The sequence below is a fragment of the Monodon monoceros genome, unplaced genomic scaffold, assembly GCF_005190385.1.
Source record: "Monodon monoceros isolate NGI ecotype Baffin Bay Population unplaced genomic scaffold, NGI_Narwhal_1 Super_Scaffold_7, whole genome shotgun sequence".
In the NCBI taxonomy this organism is placed as follows: domain Eukaryota; kingdom Metazoa; phylum Chordata; class Mammalia; order Artiodactyla; family Monodontidae; genus Monodon; species Monodon monoceros.
Window position 1 is genome coordinate 69,313,792 of NW_021703784.1, and position 20,601 is coordinate 69,334,392.

Sequence of the window (20,601 nt, forward strand, 5' to 3'; positions counted from 1 at the left end):
TGTGTGTGTGTGTGTGTGTGTGTGTGTGTGTGTGTGTGTGTGTGTGTTGGGAGGGCAGGGGAGGTGGATAGCCAGCAAGGGAAAGGCTAGGTGTCAGTTGTGCCAGAAAATCCATACAAGGGCTATTTTGAAGAAAGATTCCCTTGCCCTGGAGCAGGGCCACCAGACTGACAGAAGAGACAGGGGATCCTCCACCACACTTGCCTGGAGGAATGATGCAGGAGCAAGATAAATCCTCCCTAGTCTCTTGGCATTACCTACCTGGGGAGGTGGGGAAGGAACTCCCAGAAAGTCCGGTGTTAACATTTTCTGCCAGCCTGGAAGGGATGGAGGTTTGAAATAGAAATTAAATCAAGTTCTTGTTCTTGCCCACTTAAGCTTTGGTCCAAGATCACCCTCACTACAGTAACACAGGCCAGAGGACGACTCCACGCATGGCCTGGTTTCTCTTTGAGGCCAAGCCTGTCCCCTCATTTTATCCCCAAAACATCCAGCTCCCCAGGGCATTGATTAAAAATGGAGGGCTTCCCTGGTGGCGCAGTGGTTGAAAGTCCGCCTGCCGATTCAGGGGACATGGGTTCGTGCCCCTGTCCGGGAAGATCCCACATGCCTCGGAGCAGCTAGGCCCGTGAGCCATGGCCACTGAGCCTGCGCGTCCGGAGCCTATGCTCCGCAATGGGAGAGGCCACAACAGTGAGAGGCCTGCGTACCGCAAAAAAAAAGGAGGCTTTACTGAATTCTTCATGGGGCGGCGGGAAAGATGTAATTTGCACAGCTCACAACAGAAACCCAGTAAAACCCCTCATTTCTCCCCCAGCCCCAGCAGTCTTCTCTGCTGTGTGTTTTCTCGTATCTCCTGTTCCTTCTTCCACACAGCCTCCTCTTGTAAACATGCCCCTCAGTCCTCAGAGCAACTCAGCATTTGTCTTCGGCCTGTACACCCACTCAGGGTTTCTCAAGCATGCCTTGTTTCCCTTCCCGAGCTGCTGACTGACCTCAAACCTGCTTTCTTCCTGGAGAGATTACTGGGAGAGAGAATAAGATTTTCTCTCTTTTGTTTTACCGACATTTGTTGAGTTCTTAGTGTATGCCTCACACTTTACCTGTTTTAAACCTCAGAGGAACGGCCTAGTAGTTACTAATATCAGAGAAAACTGAGGCTCAGAGGAGTTAAGCTCTTTTCCCAAGATCACACAGCTGGGAATCAGTAGAGAAAGGATTCAAACCCAGTCAGGCCCTGCTTCAAAGCGTGCACTGTTAGTCACTCCTTAAAGGGATGCTGAGGGTACTGAGGATTTTACCGCCTCTCAGTCTTCATCTCCTGAGGAGGGAGTGCAGGCCCCAGAGAACAGACTTTTGCGGAAACTTGCACATCTGTACATTATGCCTCTTCTCTGTGTTAGAAACCAAAGGAAATACCCAGTCATGGCGTCAGTCACTGGCATTAATTGGGGAGCCAGATGGGAGGACCTGAGTGTGAGGGGGTCCTGCTGAGTGGGGCCTCACCTGTGGGTGAAGTAGGCTCACAAATGACCTGGCAGTGATTTGCTTTGGAGACAACTTCCATTAGTGATGGAGGGGAATGATTGCATGTGAGCTGCATGGGGATCCCATAAGGTGCGCTGGCCTGCCCCTCTCCCCACCCGAGGCCGCACTGCAGCAGGATCGCCATCTGGGCTCAGCCAAGGAGGATGCCTCTTTCTGGCACAGGTACAGCACGGTGCCTCTGGCAGGTACAGCACGGCCTCAGCTCTCTGGGCCTGGAGGGCCCTGCCAGAGCAGGAGCTGAGGCCAGGCAGGGGAGGAGGGGGGAGCGCTGCTGGACCACCTGTCTTCCCTTCAGCTTCTTCCCTCCCCCAACCCCAGAGGGACCTGAGCTCCTGTCGCCTGAGGAGAGGCTCCTGGACCCAACTCTATGCTCGGGAAGTTCAGGTCCCAGCTCTACCCCGACCAACCATGTGACCTTGGGCAAGTCAGCCTCTCTGATCCTGGATCAGATGTGTGAGAAACCCTGGCAAACAATAGACCTCATATCAAGCTTTTCAATTCTCAAATCAGCTGAGGGCTTCTTATCCAAAGATAAGACACTGATCCTCCCCCTGCTAGTTTTATTAAATGTAATTGACATAGAACATTGTATAAACTTAAGATGTATGACATAGTGATTAAATATATATGATTATCCTTGTGTTTAGTTAACATCCATCTCCTTACATAGTTATAATATTTTTTCTTGTGATGAGAATTTTTAAGATCTACTCTCTTAGCCACTTTAAAATATACAATTCAGTATTGTTCACATGTACAGTCGCCATGCTGTACATTACATCCCCAGAACTTACGTATCTTATACCTGGAGGTTTGTACCTTTTGACCACCTTCATCCATTTCTCCTATCCCGCATCCCCACCCTCCATCTCTGGTAACCACCAATCTGCTCTGTTTCTATGAGTTCAGCTTTGTTAGATTCTCACATAAGTGAGGTCATACAGTATCTGTCTTTCTCTGACGTATTTAAGTTAGCATAATGTCCACAAGATTCATCCATTCTGTTGCAGAGGGCAGGATTTCCTTCTTTTTATGGCTAATATTCCATTATCCATTTTCTTTATCCATTCATGCATCGATGGACACTTAGGTTGTTTTCCATGTCTTGCCTATTATAAATAATGCTGCAACACTTACTGATTTTTAATAACTGATTGAGTTCCTACCTAAAACTTAAGTGGGCAAGGACAAAGTGCCAAGCCCCTTATAGCATTATCTAGCTTGATCATCATCTCCCTTGAAAGCAGGTGATAGAGTCATCATTACACAGGTGAGCATAAGGCAGAGAGGGAAAGTCACTGGCCCAAGGACCCCCAGCAAAGTAGGTAGCAGAGCTCAGGTTGGAACATCCTGCTGAGAAACAGGGGTGGGCTGGGGTAAGGGTGGGATAAATGAGGAAGGCCAAAAGGGGCGTGGGAGCTTTCCAGTTGGAAGGAGGTGCGAGGAGGTAATGGGGACTTTTTGGAAATGGTGTCTGCAGAGCAAGACCACAGTCCTTATTTAGACTTGGCCGCTTGAGTGTGGACCTGTATGTAAGTACACAGCCTATTTCTTGGTGCACTGGTGAAAACCTGGTGTATAGATGGAGGTAAGTGTGGGCATGCCTGCCACTGTGATTCTTTTTTTTTTTTTAATTTAATTAATTAATTAATTAATTAATTTGGCTGTGTAGGGTCTTTGTTGCTGTGCACAGGCTTTCTCTAGTTGGGGCGAGCGGAGGCTGCTCTTCGTAGAGATGCGTGGGCTTCTCATCGCGGTGGCTTCTCTTGTTGTGGAGCATGGGCTGTAGGCGCACGGGCTTAGTTGCTCCGTGGCATGTGGGATCTTCCTGGACCAGGGCTCGAACCCATGTCCCCTGCACTGGCAGACAGATTCTTTAACCACTGTGCCACCAGGGAAGTCCTGCCATTGTGATTCTGTTGGGGAGGAGGGAAGAAGACCCTTCTCTCTGGTGCTTGGGCAAAGAATGACCTCTTCACTCAGGCAAGCAGAGACCTGAAAGGGAGGGAGGGAAGGAGAGTTGGGGGTGAGAGAGACAGAGGTGTTGAGACAGGCCCACAGCCCCTACCTAATGTTTACCTGCTCGAAGGAAACATTGCCGAAGCGCTCCCCGCTCATGCCCTGTACTGAGTCAAAATCTATTTTTAGCTAAAAATAGTACATTAAAAATTCAAATTGGTGAATATATTTAATTTTAAGCTTTCTGAATAGCCAATGTGCCCTTGAGAAGACAGTCATTTAATGATGTGGGTGCTCTGGGGCTTGAGCAAAGGACACATCCTGGAGAAGTTTTCTTTTTCCCCCCGTGTATTTATTTACTTACTTTTAATTTTATATTGGAGTATAGTTGATTAAAAGTGTTGTGTTAGTTTCAGGTGTACAGCAAAGTGATTCAGTTATACATATACATGTATCTGTTCTTTTTAAAATTCTTTTCCCATTTAGGTTGTTACATAATATTGAGCAGAGTTCCCGGTGCTATACAGTAGGTCCTTGTTGGTTATCCATTTTATTTATGTATTCATGTATGTATGTATTTATTTTTGGTTATCCATTTTAAATATAGCAGTGTGTACACGCCAATCCCAAACTCCCTGACTAACCCTTCCCGCCCGCCCCCCCCCAACCCCATCACCATAAGGAGAAGTTTTGTTAGGAAGAGTGAGCCAGGTGGTTTGGAGAGAAGCATCACCTTTTCCATTGGAGCTGGAGAATCAAATCAAATTCCTTTGCTGATCCAGCCCCCTGGTGGGAGAGGGTTTTGGGGGAGGGTATTGAGGTTTGCTTGCTCCCCTACTTGGGAGAAATAACTTGGCTCAGTCAATGGGTGATCCGATCTGTATTTGAGGCAATTAGCCAATTGAATACACACATTTATTGTGTATCCACTGGGTGTAGGCTGGGTTCCCCCGTAACCCTGTAAAACTGAGTATTATTGTGTCCTTAGGAAACTAAAGCCTGGAGAGGTTGAGGGACTTGCCGTAACTCACAAGCCAGTGAGATACATAGCCTAAAATGAAACCCAGGTTCAGCTGCTTCTGGAACTGGTGTGCTTCCCATACCAGTGGTTCTCAAAGTGAGACCCCTGGACCAATAGCATCACTTAGGAACTTGTTAGAAATGCAGATTCTCTGGCCTACCCCAGACTTACAGAATCTGAAACTCTGGGGGTGGAGTTGAGAAATCTATTTTAACAAGTCCTCTGGGTGTTCTGATGCATGTAGAGTTTGGAAACCATTGCTCTCTACCGGATTGTCTCCTGATTAGGAATAACAGATTGTCCCTTCCCTCAGGGGCTTACAACCTGGTTGGGAAAACAAGATAAACATACATTTATTTTTTTAAAAAAGGTGACTGGGCTTAGAGAGTTAGCCTTCTTGAAGCTTTAGGGGAAAGGTGGCCTTGAGAGATGGCCCAGCTTGTATAGGGGAAGAAGGAGGAGACTGTCCGGGTGGGGAGGGATATCAGTGTGTGTAAAGGTGAGGAAGCTGGGATCAGACTTTCCAGAGGCAGTGAGGGAACCAATGAGTCTTGTTGGGATGAGGTTCTCTGAGGGGAGTCACAGAGGGGGAGTCATGGAGGACAATGGGAGGCTTGATTACTAGTGCTCTGGAATTTCCAGCTAGATTCTGCCCCACTGTTCATTTGACAATGCACATTTAGGAAGCACCTGTTAGGTGTGCCCAGCACCAGGCAATGGAAGCTAAAACCAGGCTCCCTGACCCACTGACTGCTTGCTTCTCAGCTTTCAGCCCTGGGCTCAAATGTCACTTCCTTGGGTGAAGCCTTCCCTGGCCATCTCATGAGGTGGGCCACTTAAAGGTCCCTCCCTTTGGTCTCCCAGCACTTCATACAGTCCTTGTCACCGCCCTTACCACCCAGGATTGTGATGATTCATTTGCGGGTCTGCCTGCCCCACCTGGGGCTGAGACTGAGTCTTATGTAGCTTTGGTTCTGGCACAGAGTAGGTGCTCAAATCTCAATATTTGTTAAACGAATGAGTAAGTAGATGAATGAACGAACAAGTCAATCAGTGATAATATTTCCCCATGGACATAACAGCTGTGAACTTGTCAACTAAGTGGAAAATTGATGTCTATAAATTGATTCAGCTTTCTCATTGACTTACATCGTATCATGGAGGTGCACTTTCTTTGTCTGTTTCATTCACTTGTTGGCATATCTCTATTGAGCACATATTATGTGATCAGCACCTTACTGAGTGCTGGACACCCAGTGATGAATACAGGGCCTGCACCGAGGGAGCTTACTGTTTAATCTTCTGGGAGTTCCCAGCACCTCACTATTAAGGTTTTTGTTTTTTGTTTTAATCATCACCCTTTTATAGAGTGGATTTAACCTCTTTGGGATCAGAGATACTTTTGAAAATCTGATAAAATCTTTGGACCACTTCTCCAAAAGGAGATTAAAATTCTGGGGTTCGTAAACCTTCCCTAAATCTATCTGTGGGCCCTGAGTTAGGAACTGCAGGCCTGAGGTGGCTGTCAGGTGGGCATCTGTTGAACTGTGCTGAAGGTTTAGAGCCACATCAACCAGAATTTTGCCCATGGTATCTGTCAAGTGAGTAATGGGGCCTGAAGAGGAGAGCCTGAGCTGACTCACTGGTCTTAGGATTGCCCTAGACCAATCAAGAGTCTGTGGCCAGCTGTGAAGCTCATAGGCAGAGAGGGAGAAACTCTGCTTCCTCTGAGGTGGCTGTCTCCATTGCTTGCCTGTGATGCTCGCTGAGAACCTCCGTTTTCTGCCCACCTGTGACCAGCATGTGGACTGTGGGGAAATAAAACTTCCTTAGATTTCTCAGTGCTCCTGTAAAAAAAAAAAAAAAATGCCCTAGCATCCTGAGACTTGGAAATGTATAAGGTATAAAGAGGAAATTTTTGCTTTCACTTTCCCTAGGAGTGTTTTGCCCTTCATATATCATGAGAATTAGATCTGCGGCCATTTATCTAGATAATTGGTCTTACCCAAAAGGATAACAAAACATATCCAGCAATTTCACTTGTGGGTATATGCTCAAAATCATTGAAAGCAGAGTCTGGAAGAGATATTTGTACACCCACGTTCAGAGCAGCATTATTCACAATAGCTAAAGAGTAGAAGCAGCACAAGTGTATACCAAGAGATGAATGGATAAGCAAAAGGTGGTATTTTCATACGATGGAACATTATTCAGCCTTAAAATCACATGGTACAACGTGGATGAACCTTGAGGAAACTATACTAAGTGAAATAAACCAGTCACGAAAAGACAAATACTACATGATTCCACTTATTTGCGATAGGTAGAGTAGTCAAATTCATAGAGACAGAAAGTAGAATGGTGGTTGCCAGGGGCTGAGGGGAGAGGAGGAAATGGGGAGTTATTTTAAATTTAATGGGTACAGTGTTTCAGTTCTGCAAGATAAAAAGAGTTTTGGAGATGGATGGTGGTGATGGTTGTATAATAACGTGAATGTACTGAATATCACTGAACTGTGCACTTAAAATGATTAAGACAGTAAATTGTATGTTATGTGTATTTTACCACAACTTAGAAAAAGTATATTAAAACTTCTCTTATCTCCCCAAGAGGACCAGAAGGTTATAGCCAGGGCCAGTTCCCCAGGTTAAGCGCCTAAGGTGCCAGGGAGACTAGAGCCCTAGTTCCCTAGGTATGTACATTCCAGAAGTTTAGATTGAGAATCCTTTCCATCCCTTCTCAAAGAAGCAAAGTCTTTTTTTTTTTTTCTAAATTCCCCTTTCTAGAGGGGAGGGAAATGGTTATCTCCCTCCTATATATAAATGGAGAAAACCCATTATTTTCCATCCCTGGCCTTAGATTGTCCTATTGCTCACGTAGGAGATTTTTCCATCTTGTTTTCCTCTCATCATCTCAGGGGTAAGATCTAGGGCAAAGGGAAGAGGGGGAAAGGAGGGGCTGACTCCCTAATCATCTCCTGTAAGATAATTGATAGGAAATCTGTCTCTGATCTAGAATACCTCCTGCACACATTCAGGATAAAATTAATAAAGATGAATATTAAACACCCAACCTGTACACATGTGCGCGCGCACACACACACACACACACACACACACACACTCAGCTGGTGGCCTGCTGGGGGAGCAGGTGCGCATTCCCTAGTAAGGGAAGATGCACGGAGGACTTTCTGCACCGAACCTGTGGAGAGGGGAGATGGCTCCCCCCAGCTACCATAGTTGTGAGTGTGGGGGCACAGAGGCAGGCTGAGGAACGCCTCTACCTCAGAGCCCACATTTGGAAAGCCCCATCCTGAAATGCGTCCCAAGCGCCTCCTTCTATCTGTCCTAGACTTTTTTTTTTTTAATGTAAATTTATTTATTTATTTATTTTTGGTTGCATTGGGTCTTCATTGCTGCGCACCGGCTTTCTCTAGTTGCGGTGAGCGGGGGCTACTCTTCGTTTTGGTGTGCGGGCTTCTCATTGTGGTGGCTTCTCTTGTTGTGGAGCACAGGCTCTAGGTGCGCGGGCTTCACTAGTTGTGGCTCACAGGCTCAGTAGTTGTGGCACGTGGTCTCAGTAGTTGTGGCACACGGGCTTAGTTGCTCCGCGGCATGTGGGATCTTCCCGGACCAGGGCTCGAACCCATGTCCCCTGCACTGGCAGGTGGATTCCTAACCACTGCGCCACCAGGGAAGCCCTGCCCTAGACTTTTAAAAAATTAATGTTAATTTGAGATCCAAGAACTATTTCTAAGCACTTTATCTCTATTCCTTTTTATTCTCACAATTCTGTGAAGTAGGTACTGTTTATATAACCCTTTTATAGTTGGAGAAATGGAGGTAGAGATTAAATAATGTGCCCAAGGTCAGATTTCAGTTCTCACTTCTTGGGACATTCGGGAGTGAGTGTTGGAACCCCTGTATCTCAGCCCGAGAGTTCTGTGGTCATAGCAGAACTTTCATTTCCCCATTTCTTATCCCCAAGTGGTGACCAAGTAGCCAGCCCTGGCAGCTGGAGTTGGTGAGTGTTCCGCACACTGAGGGAGTTATCCCCTGGCCTCCTGAGCCTCAGTTTCCTCCCAGAGTAGATAACAAGCAAAGGAAAAGGGAGACCAGAAGGAAAAGAGGAAGGAAGGGAGCTTTGGGGGACCGAGGTCCTTAGTGGACACTGCTTTGTGCCTGCCCAGATCTATTCCCCTTCCTCTGTGACAGCACTCCAGTTTTCCTTTTGGAACCCACCTTTTCCCTTTACTCAATCCGTGGGGTGCTGATGGGGCTATATGGGTGGACATGTGACTCAGGTCTGGCCAATCAGGGAAGGCCTTACCCCCAAGACAACTCATGAGAGTAAATCCTTGGGATTTAGCAGGAACTACTAGGATAGAGGTGTGCTTTTTTCCGCGGGGGTAGCACTACCTGGTAGAATATATTTTGAATACTGGAGGCCATCTTGGCACCACATGGAAGAGTCCATCTAAGGATGAAGCCAACCGGAGGAGGGTAGAGACAAGTGATGGTGTGATGGGTAATTTTATGTCATCTTGGCTTGGCCATAATACCCCGATATTTGGTCAAACACATCTGGATGCTGCTGTGAAGGTATTTTTCAGATGAAATTACCTTTAAATTAGTAGACTTTGAGTAAAGAAGATTATCCTCCATAATGTGGGTGGGCCTCGTTCAATCAGTTGAAGGCCATAATAAAGAAAAGACTAATGTCCCCTGAGAAAGAGGGGGACAGATTAATTTCAGACTCAAGCTGCAACATCAACTCTTCACTAGGTCTCCAGCCTGCTGGCCTGCCCTGCAGATTTTGGACCTACCAAGCCCCATAATCATGTGAACCAATTCCTTAAAATCTCTCTCTCTCTCCCCCTTACAATCACAGATGGCCAGAACAGATTCCTGATGTCATTGTTTTAACACTTGGATGCAGCCAGACCTGACATCAAATACCCCTGGATTTTCCACTTAAGTGGTCATCTTGAATTGGGTTTCTGTCACTTACAGCCCAAAAGGTCCATCTCAGGAGGGAGCAGGAACTCACACTGACTGAGCTCTGGTTCCATGCCAGGCCCATTGCTCCCCTTTGACAGTTGACCTGGGCCTTAAAGGATGCATAGAAGTTCACATGGACACGAGGAGGACGGGGTAGAGTGAACATGTGCAAAGACACAGGGAAGGGATGGAGCGCAGTAAGCTCAGGAAACCAACAAGTTCAATGTGGCGGACGTGAAAGAAGCGATGGGCAAGAGACTGGCCTGGAGAAGTTGTCAGGGCCCAGGTGGTACAGGATTTGAACGCCAGTCTGGGGAGTTTGGACTTTGTCCCAAGGCCAGCAAGGGAGGCGTTGGAGAGTGTTAAGCAGAGCAGTTATATGACCTGACCCAGGCTTTTGTTGGTTCACTCTGCAGTGTGAAACACACGGGATGCAGAGATAACAGAAGCAGAGAGGACTTATTTTATGACTGGAGTTTTTCCTGGTGCTCCTGAAATCATGTTCTATGCATCATTTCCCTCTCATCTCCTCGAAACAGTAAAGCGCAGTGGTTAACGACGTGGACTCCCGGAGCCGCCCTGCCCGAGTCTACATCTTGTCTCTGCCACTTACTATCTACTTAACCTCAGGAGTGTCACTTAAGTCTTAGTGCCTCAGTTTCCTTAGTGAAACAGCATCATTATCCACCTCTCACTAATGTCTTATAATAATTGTCACTCTGCATGTTTAGGGCTCAGCACAGTGTTTGGCATGTAGTAAACACCTAGTAGTTAATAGCACTCTTACCTCATTAAGGCCAGTGGGAGGCCTCCTGGGCCGCAAACCCCAAGCCTCAGGAGGCCAGCAGCAGCAGGCTTCGGCTCTCTGCCCTTTCCCTGTGCCAGCCCCACCTGCTTTTCCCAGGGGCTGCGTCTGCCCCTCCAGTTCTCACAGAGGCATGGCCAGCCCAGGCCCCAGGGAGCTGGGAAGGGTCACTGAAGGGACAGGAGGAGAAAAGGGCTTTCAGCTCTGGAAAGATACTTCTCCAAAACTTAGGCTTGGGAATTAGGCTGGAATCGGATGAAAACCAGCTTCCCAGCCCTGCACAAGCCCAAAGAGGGTGTCCTGGAAGCACAGAGGCTGTAAACTCAGCCCTTTCACTCCAACTTCCAGATGTAGAGGTGAGAGGCTCAAAGCAGGCTCAACCCCAGGGATTGGCTCTGGGAAACAACTTCAATGAGATGGATAAAATGCTAAAAGTTCAGAGTCAAGGGGCATCCTTGAATTCCCAGCCTTCTTCGTTGTTTTTTTTGTTTGTTTTGTTTTGTTTTTTTTCCCCACCACTGTGTAGTGCAGTAGAAATGGCAACTCTGCCACCAACTTAGGGGGACTCTGGACAAGTCACTTCCTGTTTGGCCTCAATTTTCCTGAATTTCCAATAACAGGGGTTGGAATCAAAGGTGGCAAATAGGGTTCTTCTTGTGGGCCAGACTTCATCAGTTTTAATGGCTGCCTGGTTGGCTGGTTAGAGAGAGTGCTGGGATTGAAGGAGTGATGTCTGCCATGTGTGCGGAAGGCAATGGATGGTGTGTGGGCCGTCCTTGGCCTGGATGGGTTTTTAGTCCTGAGTACTCAGTCTTAGCACTGAGGTGGATTCCCATGTCTGGCCCAATCCCCCAGGTGGACCCTGGCCCAGTAGTGCCCCTCACGGCCCTCACAGAAGGCCAGGTACTGCCTTAGGCTCCACCTCTATACACATCCTCTGGACCTTTCCACTTAAATGGTTAATGCCAATGTCTGCTGGGTACTTTGGGTTCAACATGAGAATTGGTTTCCTTGATGATAGTGAGAGAGTCAGGCCTCATAGAAAAGGAGGCTGAAGCCCACAGTAGTCCCCGCATCCTGCCAGCCCTAGGTGACCTAATGGCTCAGGACTTATGTCACCCATGTCCCCAGCCTCTCTTTATTCCCTCTTCCTGCCCTGCCCAGTAGCACACTTTCCTGGCTTTTCTCTAACCAGGAGCTCAAAGCCCTCTTTTTTGTCCCACTCATCAAGTCTTGACAAGCACTGATAAACTCATTGACTCTGAGGTGCCAATAACTAAGAACAGCTGGAGATGAATTTCAAACGGTAAGATTCCAGGCATCAATGAGTCGAAGGCCCCAGCAGCAGTATTAGTAGGTCACATGAAGAGGTAACCATTACTGAACAGCAGGACGTTAGTTGTTCAATTGTGGGAAGAACTGTCCTGCCAACAGCCTAAAAACGGAGACATTCCAGTGAGGGTTGCCCTGCCCCATACAGCATAGAGTGGAGGAGGGTACCGGCTCCTGAGCCAGAGCACCTGGGTTTTGAATACCAGCTCCACTACTTCCTTACTGTGTGACCTAGTGAAAGTCCCTTCACCTCCTTCTACCTCAATCTTCTCTTCATAAAATGGGGTTGGTGATAAGAGCAGTCCCTACCTTGTAGAGTTACTGAGGGAAGTAGGTGAGCTTAGCATAGAACAGGACCTGGTGTATAGCCGATGCCATCTAAGTGTTGGCTGTTATCACCGGGCTCCTTGCAGGGGCCATGCACCAATCCCAGTCACTGCAGTTTGAGATGGCAGGGTCCACCCCAGGGCTGGCACATAGGAGGTGTCAGCAAATGTGAGACCCCTCCTTTGACCTTCACTTTGGAATTGTCTCCAGAGCCAGGTTAGGAGCCAGATGAGAAAACACAGACTTCCTCAGCACGTCTGCGAGCCAGCTATTAGGAGGTCATTGTGGCTTTGTCTCTACTGAGATCAGAAAGTCCAGCAGTTTCTCCCTCTCCCCTTCTTTCTCTCTCTGCCCCTCCCATTGATCATGACTTGCTGCCCACAGTCCCTGTTGCCTCAGCAGCCATGTCTGGTGGGATGTGACCCCACCCCCCAGCCACAGCTGACTGGACCTGGGATTGGCCCTTTCCCCCAGGACCGCCCACTCAGGTGAGTTGGTCCAATCAGATTCTGCCTCTGGAATTGGGAAATGGTGGTGGAGCTACAGTTGAAAGGTCATCTAGAATTAGGTAGAAGATTGTGATGGCTATGTTTAAGGTGAGCTCTGAGGATGCTGGTGGCGGAGATAGGAAGCCTAAACAGAGAGAGCTGCTCCTCTGAGACACCTTAAATCAGAGTCACCTTCCACTTCCACTTCTCAGGAGGCCCGGGAACCCCATCTCCTCATCTTGGATCCCCATGAGATGCCTATACCGACAGACCACACTCTCTTCCTTGGAGCCAGCCTGAGAGCATCCCTGGGCCCTGTAACCAGGAGGGCTTTGACTTACTCCCTGCCAGCCCCTTGGAGTTACACTCTCCTGCCTTAAGCCCTTGCCTCCTTCCATAAGGTTTTGCTGGATGTAATTTCATGGATGGAGTGGACCTCCTGCAGCTCCCTTGCTTACATCCTGTCTTGGTGACCTCAGGAAAAACAGCTGTAACCGTGCTGTGAGAGAAACTGGGGCACCTCACACCCTGAGGTGACCCTCTGGGGCTCCAGCTGTCAGCTGCACTTTCTGAAACTGAGTAAAGTCCCTGCCACATGGGCTTCATTTTTTGCTTCATGTCCTTCTGCTGAGAAGACACTGAATAGCCCAGCCTGTCTCCTGCTGCCCTAGCCCGCTGCTCCAAGGCAGCCCCTAGCTGTTTGATCACGTCCTTCATGTCAGTCCCAGATCCCAGCACTGGGATCTGTTTCTCACTCTTGAATAGGGGCCAAAACGTCACGATTTTGAATTTGACAGCCTTGAACCTGCTGCCCAAATCCACACTCACTCCCATAAGCTGGAAAAGAAGTCTCTTTATTTTATTAATGAGTTCAGAGTAAGAGTGTAGCATCAATCTTAGCAGCAATGAGAGCAGGAGAGAGAGGAGAGGGATGGAGAGGGATAGACCCAAGAGTCAGGTCCTAGCAGAGTTCAAGGGAGAAGTCTCCCAGATTCACAAAGCCAGAGGAACGACAGGAGAGTCTAGATCGCAGGGGCCTCTTCAGAACGGCTACCTGCTCCCTCCCTCCATGCTGGCCTTCAGAGGGGTGGCCCGAAGTGTTCCTATGCAGCCCTACTTCAGGGCCAGAGGGAGTCTGCAATCCCTGGGTGCTGGCTGTGGGTTTCCAGGATGCTTGCAGGCTGCGGTGGCTCAGCTGGCTCCAGGCATGGTGTCCAGGAGGGTGGATCCGGAGCTCACTGGCTTCTACGGGTGGGTTTGGTTTCTCCTCTGAACTTCAGAAGAAGGTCCTGTGGAGAAGCGGAACAAAGCAGGAGGGTGCAGGTCTTGTGGGTGTGCACCTTGCGCCGAGGGCAAGGCCGACGAAAGGGAGCACACCCTGCCCCTTGGAGGCACAAGGCCTCGCCGACCTCTGGATCCCCTCTTGGTGCAGGCCCCAAGCAGCTACACCCCAGCCATAGCCACAGCACACAGGAGGCCAGGGAGGGCGCAGAACGGACACCTGGGATGAGGTAGGAGGGGACCAGAGGCAAAGGCACTGAGGTCCCTCACAGAGCAGATGACAAGTGATAGAAAACAAAGAGCCACGGAGCCCATCCCAGAAGCCACGGCCACAGTTGAGGCCAACTGTCCTGGGAGCATGAGGCCCTAATATTTTGAGAAACTTGCAACAGAAAAGTCAACAAGTCCAGGCTTGGGTCTGCCCCAGATGCTGCCAGCTCTGGGCTTTAGGCCACACCAAACCCCAGTTTCACGGCCACCTACCAGCTCTGTCCATGGGCACAGCCCTGTCACAGGGCAGGAAATACATCCCAAAGCTGGGCTCCACTGTGTCCCACAGATAGAGTCCAGAGTCAAGGGAGAGAGAAGGCACAGAGGACAGTTTGGTCTGAGTAGGGCTCAGCCACAGCAGGTCACAACAGGTCATGGACAACTCTGAGAGGCCAACCCTGGTTCTTTGGACCAGCTTTAATTGCCTCTTAATTGCCCTGGCTCTGGCCAAGCATGGCGGCTTCGTGGAGGTCCCAGAGGGTGGGGCTGACAGGGAAGGGGAATCCCAGGCTGTGCTTCCTTTGGGTTCTCCCAGCCCATCGTGCCTGGTTTGAGGCACCGCCTGTGCCCAGCCGAGAATGGAGCTCACTGCTCTATCCTGCTCATTCGGGTGCTATGTGGGACCCAGGGCAGATCCCAAGGGCTGTGGTGAGTCAGGACACCCAGGTCCCAAGCATGCCGCACACTGGGCTCTGCTTGGCTTCCCTGAGCGGGAGGGCCTTTGAGTCCGAAAGAATTCCAGCGTCACCAACAGCAGGCCCAGGTGGCACTTCAGGGATGGCGAATCCCCAGACACCAGTCCCAAGAACCTGCCGACAGCATGGGCAGCAGACAGCCACGACGTGCAGCGTGGACAGACGGGGCCCTGCAGCCCGCCTGCCTATTCATCACGGGGGTTGCCAGGCTCCAGCTGCAGGAGGAACCCATGTCTAAGCATGGGAGCATTGTCTCCAAGGAGCTTTCAGACCGGCTAGGGGCTTTCGGCTGCAGAGGAGGGAAGAGAAGAGCTACGTACGCAGAGCGGAGCAGAAAACACAAAACAGGGCTTGGTTATTCCAGGCAGAGCTCCACCCGCCGTCTCCCTTCACTTGGCTCCTGCCTCAGGTCCTGCCTAGGCCCTGGGTTCCAGAATTAGTTGCTACAAGACCTTGATTTCTCTAAGATGTACACAGGACTCAGCCTCTGCTGGGAGGGGGAGTGGGTAGGCACCGTCATGACAGGCAAGCACAGGGGTGGGGAGATGATGTGATGAAGTGAGGGTTGGGGACAGTAAGAGGCACACACAGAGGCACAGAGAGAGACAGGGGCAGAGACGGAAAGACAGAGAGAGAGAAAATGGATGCAGGGTGGCAAAGATGGAGAAGCAGGGACTCAGAGCCAGGGGTGGAGAGAGGCAAGAAAAGGAGAGGTAAGAGAAGAGGGAGAGAGATGAAGGGAAGAAGGATGCAGGGGAGAGGGATGGATGGGAGAGAGATTGACAGGAAGGAAGGGGGAGCAGGAGGGAGGGGAAGGACACAGAGAGAGAGAGAGAGAGAGAGAGAGAGAATGAGATAGAGAGACCCACACAAATACAGAGACAGGAATGAAACAGACATAGGGAGAGACAGACCATACAGGGAATTGCAGAGAAAGACAGAGACTGGGCCAAGGAAAGCCTGCAGGATGGGGCCAAAGCTTATGGTCCTGGCTGCATGAAGGAAAGCAGCTATGTAGCAGGAAGACCCTCCAGAGAGCAAAAGACACAGAAGTCATTAAACTAGCTGGTGATGGGGCAGGAGATGAAGTTCTGAGTGGGGAATCAGAAATCTGAGGCTTTGTCCCAACTTCACTGTTTACTTGGCCTGAGACCTTGAATCTCTCTGGGCTTCAGTTTTCCACATGGAAAGAAGCATCCGGACAAGACCGACTTGAAGGCGGCTCTGGCAATGCTTGAGGACAGTGACTTAGTTCTAGGCTTGCTCTCGCCTGGGAGCTTTCCAGGATCAATTACTACTAGACTTCGTGTGCTTGGGCCATTCCGTTAGGCTGGATGAGGACTGGGGCTGGGCTGGGGGAAAGTGGCCAAGATCCCGGAGGAGGAGGAGGGAGAGGAGGTAGGGGGCCAGGCACCTGCACACACTTACAGCTCATCGTCATACTCCTTGGGGGGACAGACGGCAACGACAAGGTCGATCCAGTCCTGTGGGGAGAAGCCATGTGACTCTGAGGCATGCTCAGCGGTCAGTGGCATGTCTGCCCCTGACACTCCATTCCCATGCCTGGGCACCATGGCCCAGGATCAGCCGGCTGGGGCCTTCTTCCCATGGGGGGCGGGGGGTGGGCCCAGGTGGGGCTGGAGGTCCTCCTGGTGGGGAAGGGCCTCACTGTGCAATCCCATGGTCTGGGGAAGCTTCCAGACTCTGAGGTTTCAGAACCATAGAAGCCAGGGTTGCCAGGTCCTTGAATGACACCAAGTTCCCAAATGCTGATCTGCAGACCCTGGCCAGGCATCAACCTCAGAATCACTTGGGGAATTCCTTAAAATTCTAGATTCATGGACTTGGTGCCTGGAAATCTGAGGTTAGGTCCTGGGAAACGGCATTTCTAATGAAGTCCCTAGGTCATTCTGATGCACAGCCAATTGGGGAATTTCAGGCCTAGCTTTCTGCTCCTAACATTTGAATCCCCTCAATGGCATCACTGCCATCCTTAGCTTGTCCATCATTGTGCATCCTTGGCTTGGGTGTATCCAATAAAAATTTTGTGAAATATCACTAGGCCCCTCTACCATGCAATAGCTCCTAATATTGAACGGAAATCTCTCCTCAGGACCTCCCTCCATCCAATCCAATTCTGCCCTCAAGATCACAGAAAACTTTCGCTCCCTCTACCCTAATGTAGCACTTGAGATAGTTAAAGACAGTCATCATGTTACCCGTGAGTCTTCTCTTCTCCACATCCCTTCATGTGGGTCCCAGGCCCATCCGGTCAGCATCCTCGGCACTGAACTTAATACCCCAGGCTCGGCTGCCTGCATACAGTTGCACAGGTTGTGCATTGCACAACATGGGCAAGCACCATTCACACTGTAGTCTGTAGGAGGGCACCCCCTCGGATTGTGCAGTGCACAGCCTGGGAGACCTTATGTGGTGGCCCTGACCCAGGTGGGTGTCTAATGAGCCAGAGCAAACTACCACCAGCCCCTCCTCCATTCTGGGCCCTCTACTTCTGTTAATGCTTTCAAGCACTCTCTTGATTCCTGTTTGGTGTGTACTTAGAGAAGACCTTAAGAGTTTTTCTTGGGTGGGTTGCCACATCTGGTCTTCTGGAGTCTACCTGTGCCACTTGTTTTTTGGATTCAAGGTTGGAAACTGACTTTCTGAATTCTGTCTTGTCAGATTAAGACCACTGGCTGGATAGGGTATGTGAGTGTCACCCAAGAGTTACCTGGACCTTGGATATCGGCCCTGGGATGGGGCACCCTGACTGTAAGGCCTGGTTGCAGAGGGCAGGGTTTGAGGCAGGCAGGCAAGGGAGGGATAAAGGGAGGGGGATTGTTCTTACCCCCTGATTCCAGGCCTTCTGCAGGGCAGCCTCAGCCTCAGCCAGGGTGTAGTCCGTCACGATCTTGCCATTGATGGCCATGACCTCATCCCCTTTCACAATGCCACCTGCAGGAAGATAAGGCTGACTGACCAACTGGGCTGTATATGGAAAACGGGGAGTGACTGTAGGGCTGCAGAAGGGGCCTGACTTGGATTCTGAAAGCTCATATGGGCTCAGAAAGCACAAGGGGAAACAATCGACCAGGTTGCTCAAAGGGCACTTCCTTCGCACCTCATCCACACACCCTCACCCCAGCTCAGTAGAATCGGGACACCAGTGATGAATTATTGCCACCCAAGCTTTTGTATGGGCCTCTGATTGCAGAGGGAAGCAGACCTGCATTTCCAGGGAGGTTACCAGAAACACAAGCTAGTTCTATGAGCCGTCCCTCTCTGTGCTCTAGCCGTGCTGGTCGGCTTTAGGTCCCTGAGCAGACTGAGCTCTTTCCTGCCTCAGAGCTTTCACATGCTGTTCCATCTGGTGCACTTGCCCTCTCTCTTTCCCTCTTCTTCCAAGTCTGAGATAAAACTCTGAGAGGTCTTCTCTGACTGCCCACTCAATCTCAAGAATTTTCCTATTATTCTATTAAAGTATCCTGGTCTTTTTCTGCACAGCATTTTTCACAATTTGTAACCATATATCTATTTATTGACTGGTGGTCCCTCCTACCAGACTGTCAGCTCCATAAGGGCAGGGATTGTCTTTTTAGTTCACCACTATATCTCCAGCACTTAACAAAATACCTAGCACAAAATAGGAATTCGGTAGATATTTCTTGAATAAATGAGTGATGTTGAAGGTGTTCCTGGATAAGCGGACCTGTGATCTAATAAGTAGTTTGAGAAAAGCTGACGTTATAAGCTTAAACAGAGCTACTCACTGCAGGACTTGTCAGAACCTTGAATATGCTAATATGCCTTGTGGCTCTCCGAGAAGTAGATCTAACACACATCTTCAACTTCAGAACCCTTTCTTCTTCTTCTTTTTTTTTTTGGAGCAATTTCTCCCAGTTCTGGTGTCCACAGAACATTCTGTGCTATGCTGAAATAGTTTACTCAGGAGCCTTGCAGGCATGAAGGTCCACAGGATTATGGTGTGTGTTGCTGAAGATGGTGGCTAGGGTAGCTTAAAACACATGTGCTCCTGGGGAACTTTCACCAGCTGATTGTATGTCCAAAGTAGTGTGGAACCGAACTGTAGACAGCAGTTTCCTCTGGACAGTGGGCCTGGGGAGAGGTAGCTTCCACATTTTCACTTTGTACAAACCCAAGATGCAGCCTCAGGGCCAATAAGGCAGTGGTTGGGCTGGGGCTTTGTAAGGTGGGGAGGGCCCAGGAAGCCACCCGTCCATCCCGGTCCTCTTTCCCTGCTAGACATGGCAGACAGGTGGGGCCAGCATCAACCCTTCCCTTAGCTGGCACAGGAAATGAGGACAGAGGTGGAGCACATTGGCCAGGTGGGCAGCGGTGGGCCATGGCAGCTGCCTAGTTGAGCAGGCCCCCCTTCTACGGCGGAAATGAAGGCTCAAGTGCGGCTGTGAGGGGCCGAGGTCACCAAGGCCCGGGGTGGCAGAGCTGGACTCGCCCTAGCAACCCACAGAAGCCTGGCTGCCAGTGTGCCCAGGTGACTGCCATCACTCCACCTCCTGCCTCAGGTCCACACTCATCCTCCATTCTACCACCTTGGCTTGTGGGAGAGACTCCAGCCTAGCGCTGCAGAGAAGGGATCTGACTCTGGGATTCCCTGCTCTGGCCTGCAAAGGTGAGGGGCTCCTCCTTCAAGGGCACCTATTCCTCCACAAAGGACTCAGGAGTACTGAAAAGCTGCCCAGACTTGGAAGAAGAAATCACTAACAGTGGAGTTTCAGACACTGTCAGGTGAATGGGTTGATCGTTTGAGGCACAAGTCTGTGCTGGGTCCACAAAGGCTTCACTCAACAGCAGGGGTGTTTTTGTTGGTAAGGGGATCAAGGCCAAGCAAGAAGATCATGCCACAGGAGAGACACAGGGTGGGAGGGGGCAGGGCTGCAGAAGGTCCCAAGCAGGGGTGGCACTGGTGCTGGGCAGTAAAGCGAATGACCAAACTGCTTGGGTTCAAGCCCTGCCTCCATCCCTTACTGGCTGTGGGTCCTGAACAAGTATTATACTTAACCTTTCTGTGCCTCAGTTTGCTAAGATGTGAAATGAGAGTGGTAATGGTATCTATTGTAAGAATTAAATGAGTTAATACACATGATTACTCAGACACAGGTTACGTGCAGGTACTTAGAATAACATCTGGCACGAGGTTAGTTCTTGACAGATGTTGGCTCTTATCATTATGAAAAGGACGGGTAACGTTTTGATGGTTTCTCTCTTGCCTTTACTTGTGCTGTCCTCTCTACCTGGAAAGCCCTTTCCCTCCTTTGCAAGGCTAGCATCAACTTATCTTTAAAGGCTCAGCTCAGTATCACCCTTGTAGGGAGCCCTCCCAGCAGCCCTCTTTCCCTTGATAGGTTAGGGGCCTCAGAGTTCCCACAGCATCCCTCCGCCCTCTCAGTCCTCTGCCAGCCCACAGCAGACCACACTGTTATCGTCAGCACCTGGCAATTCTGAGGATGTTTTCACCACTAGATGGGGAGCCCCCGGAGGGCAAAGTGGTGTCTGGTTTGCTGTGTGCCTGCAGATCCTGGCACTGTCATATGCCTGCAGGTAACATGTGGGACTGATGCATGAGTGGGCGGATCCAGGTGGGAGGGCATTCCTGAGAATGGTCAGCCCACTCGCAGAAGGCTGCTCTTTGCTTTCTTGGAGGATCCTGTATAACCATAGCACCATCCCCAAACTGGGGCATGGCTGGTTCCCACTCACCGTGCCGCTCAGCGGCTCCGCCCTCGTAAACAGCCGAGACGACCACCTTCCCAATCGGGGAGTCCACACCGCCTTCCAGGGCCAGGTCTAAGGCTCCCTCCTGGTGAGAAGAAAACAGGCCTTTGGAGCCAAGCAG

General features: G+C 50.0%; 1 protein-coding gene across 3 annotated transcripts in view; it reads right to left on the reverse strand.

Annotated features, from left to right (window-relative positions):
- Positions 1-13,318: 13,318 nt before the first annotated feature.
- The window catches only part of USH1C (USH1 protein network component harmonin), a 52,647-nt gene continuing 45,364 nt past the window's right edge, over positions 13,319-20,601 (reverse strand). Inside the window, exons 23-27 of one of the 3 annotated variants that reach the window (XM_029209211.1) lie at positions 20,466-20,565; positions 17,575-17,681; positions 17,118-17,120; positions 16,155-16,210; positions 13,325-15,038 (exon numbers count right to left, since the gene is read on the reverse strand). In XM_029209211.1, coding sequence (XP_029065044.1) covers positions 15,002-15,038; positions 16,155-16,210; positions 17,118-17,120; positions 17,575-17,681; positions 20,466-20,565 — 303 coding nt within the window. In that variant the 3' untranslated portion in view covers positions 13,325-15,001. Of the gene's footprint in view, positions 15,039-16,154; positions 16,211-16,945; positions 17,042-17,117; positions 17,121-17,574; positions 17,682-20,465; positions 20,566-20,601 lie in introns of all 3 variants that reach the window. The other 2 variants (XM_029209212.1, XM_029209213.1) reach the window with 2 other exon arrangements.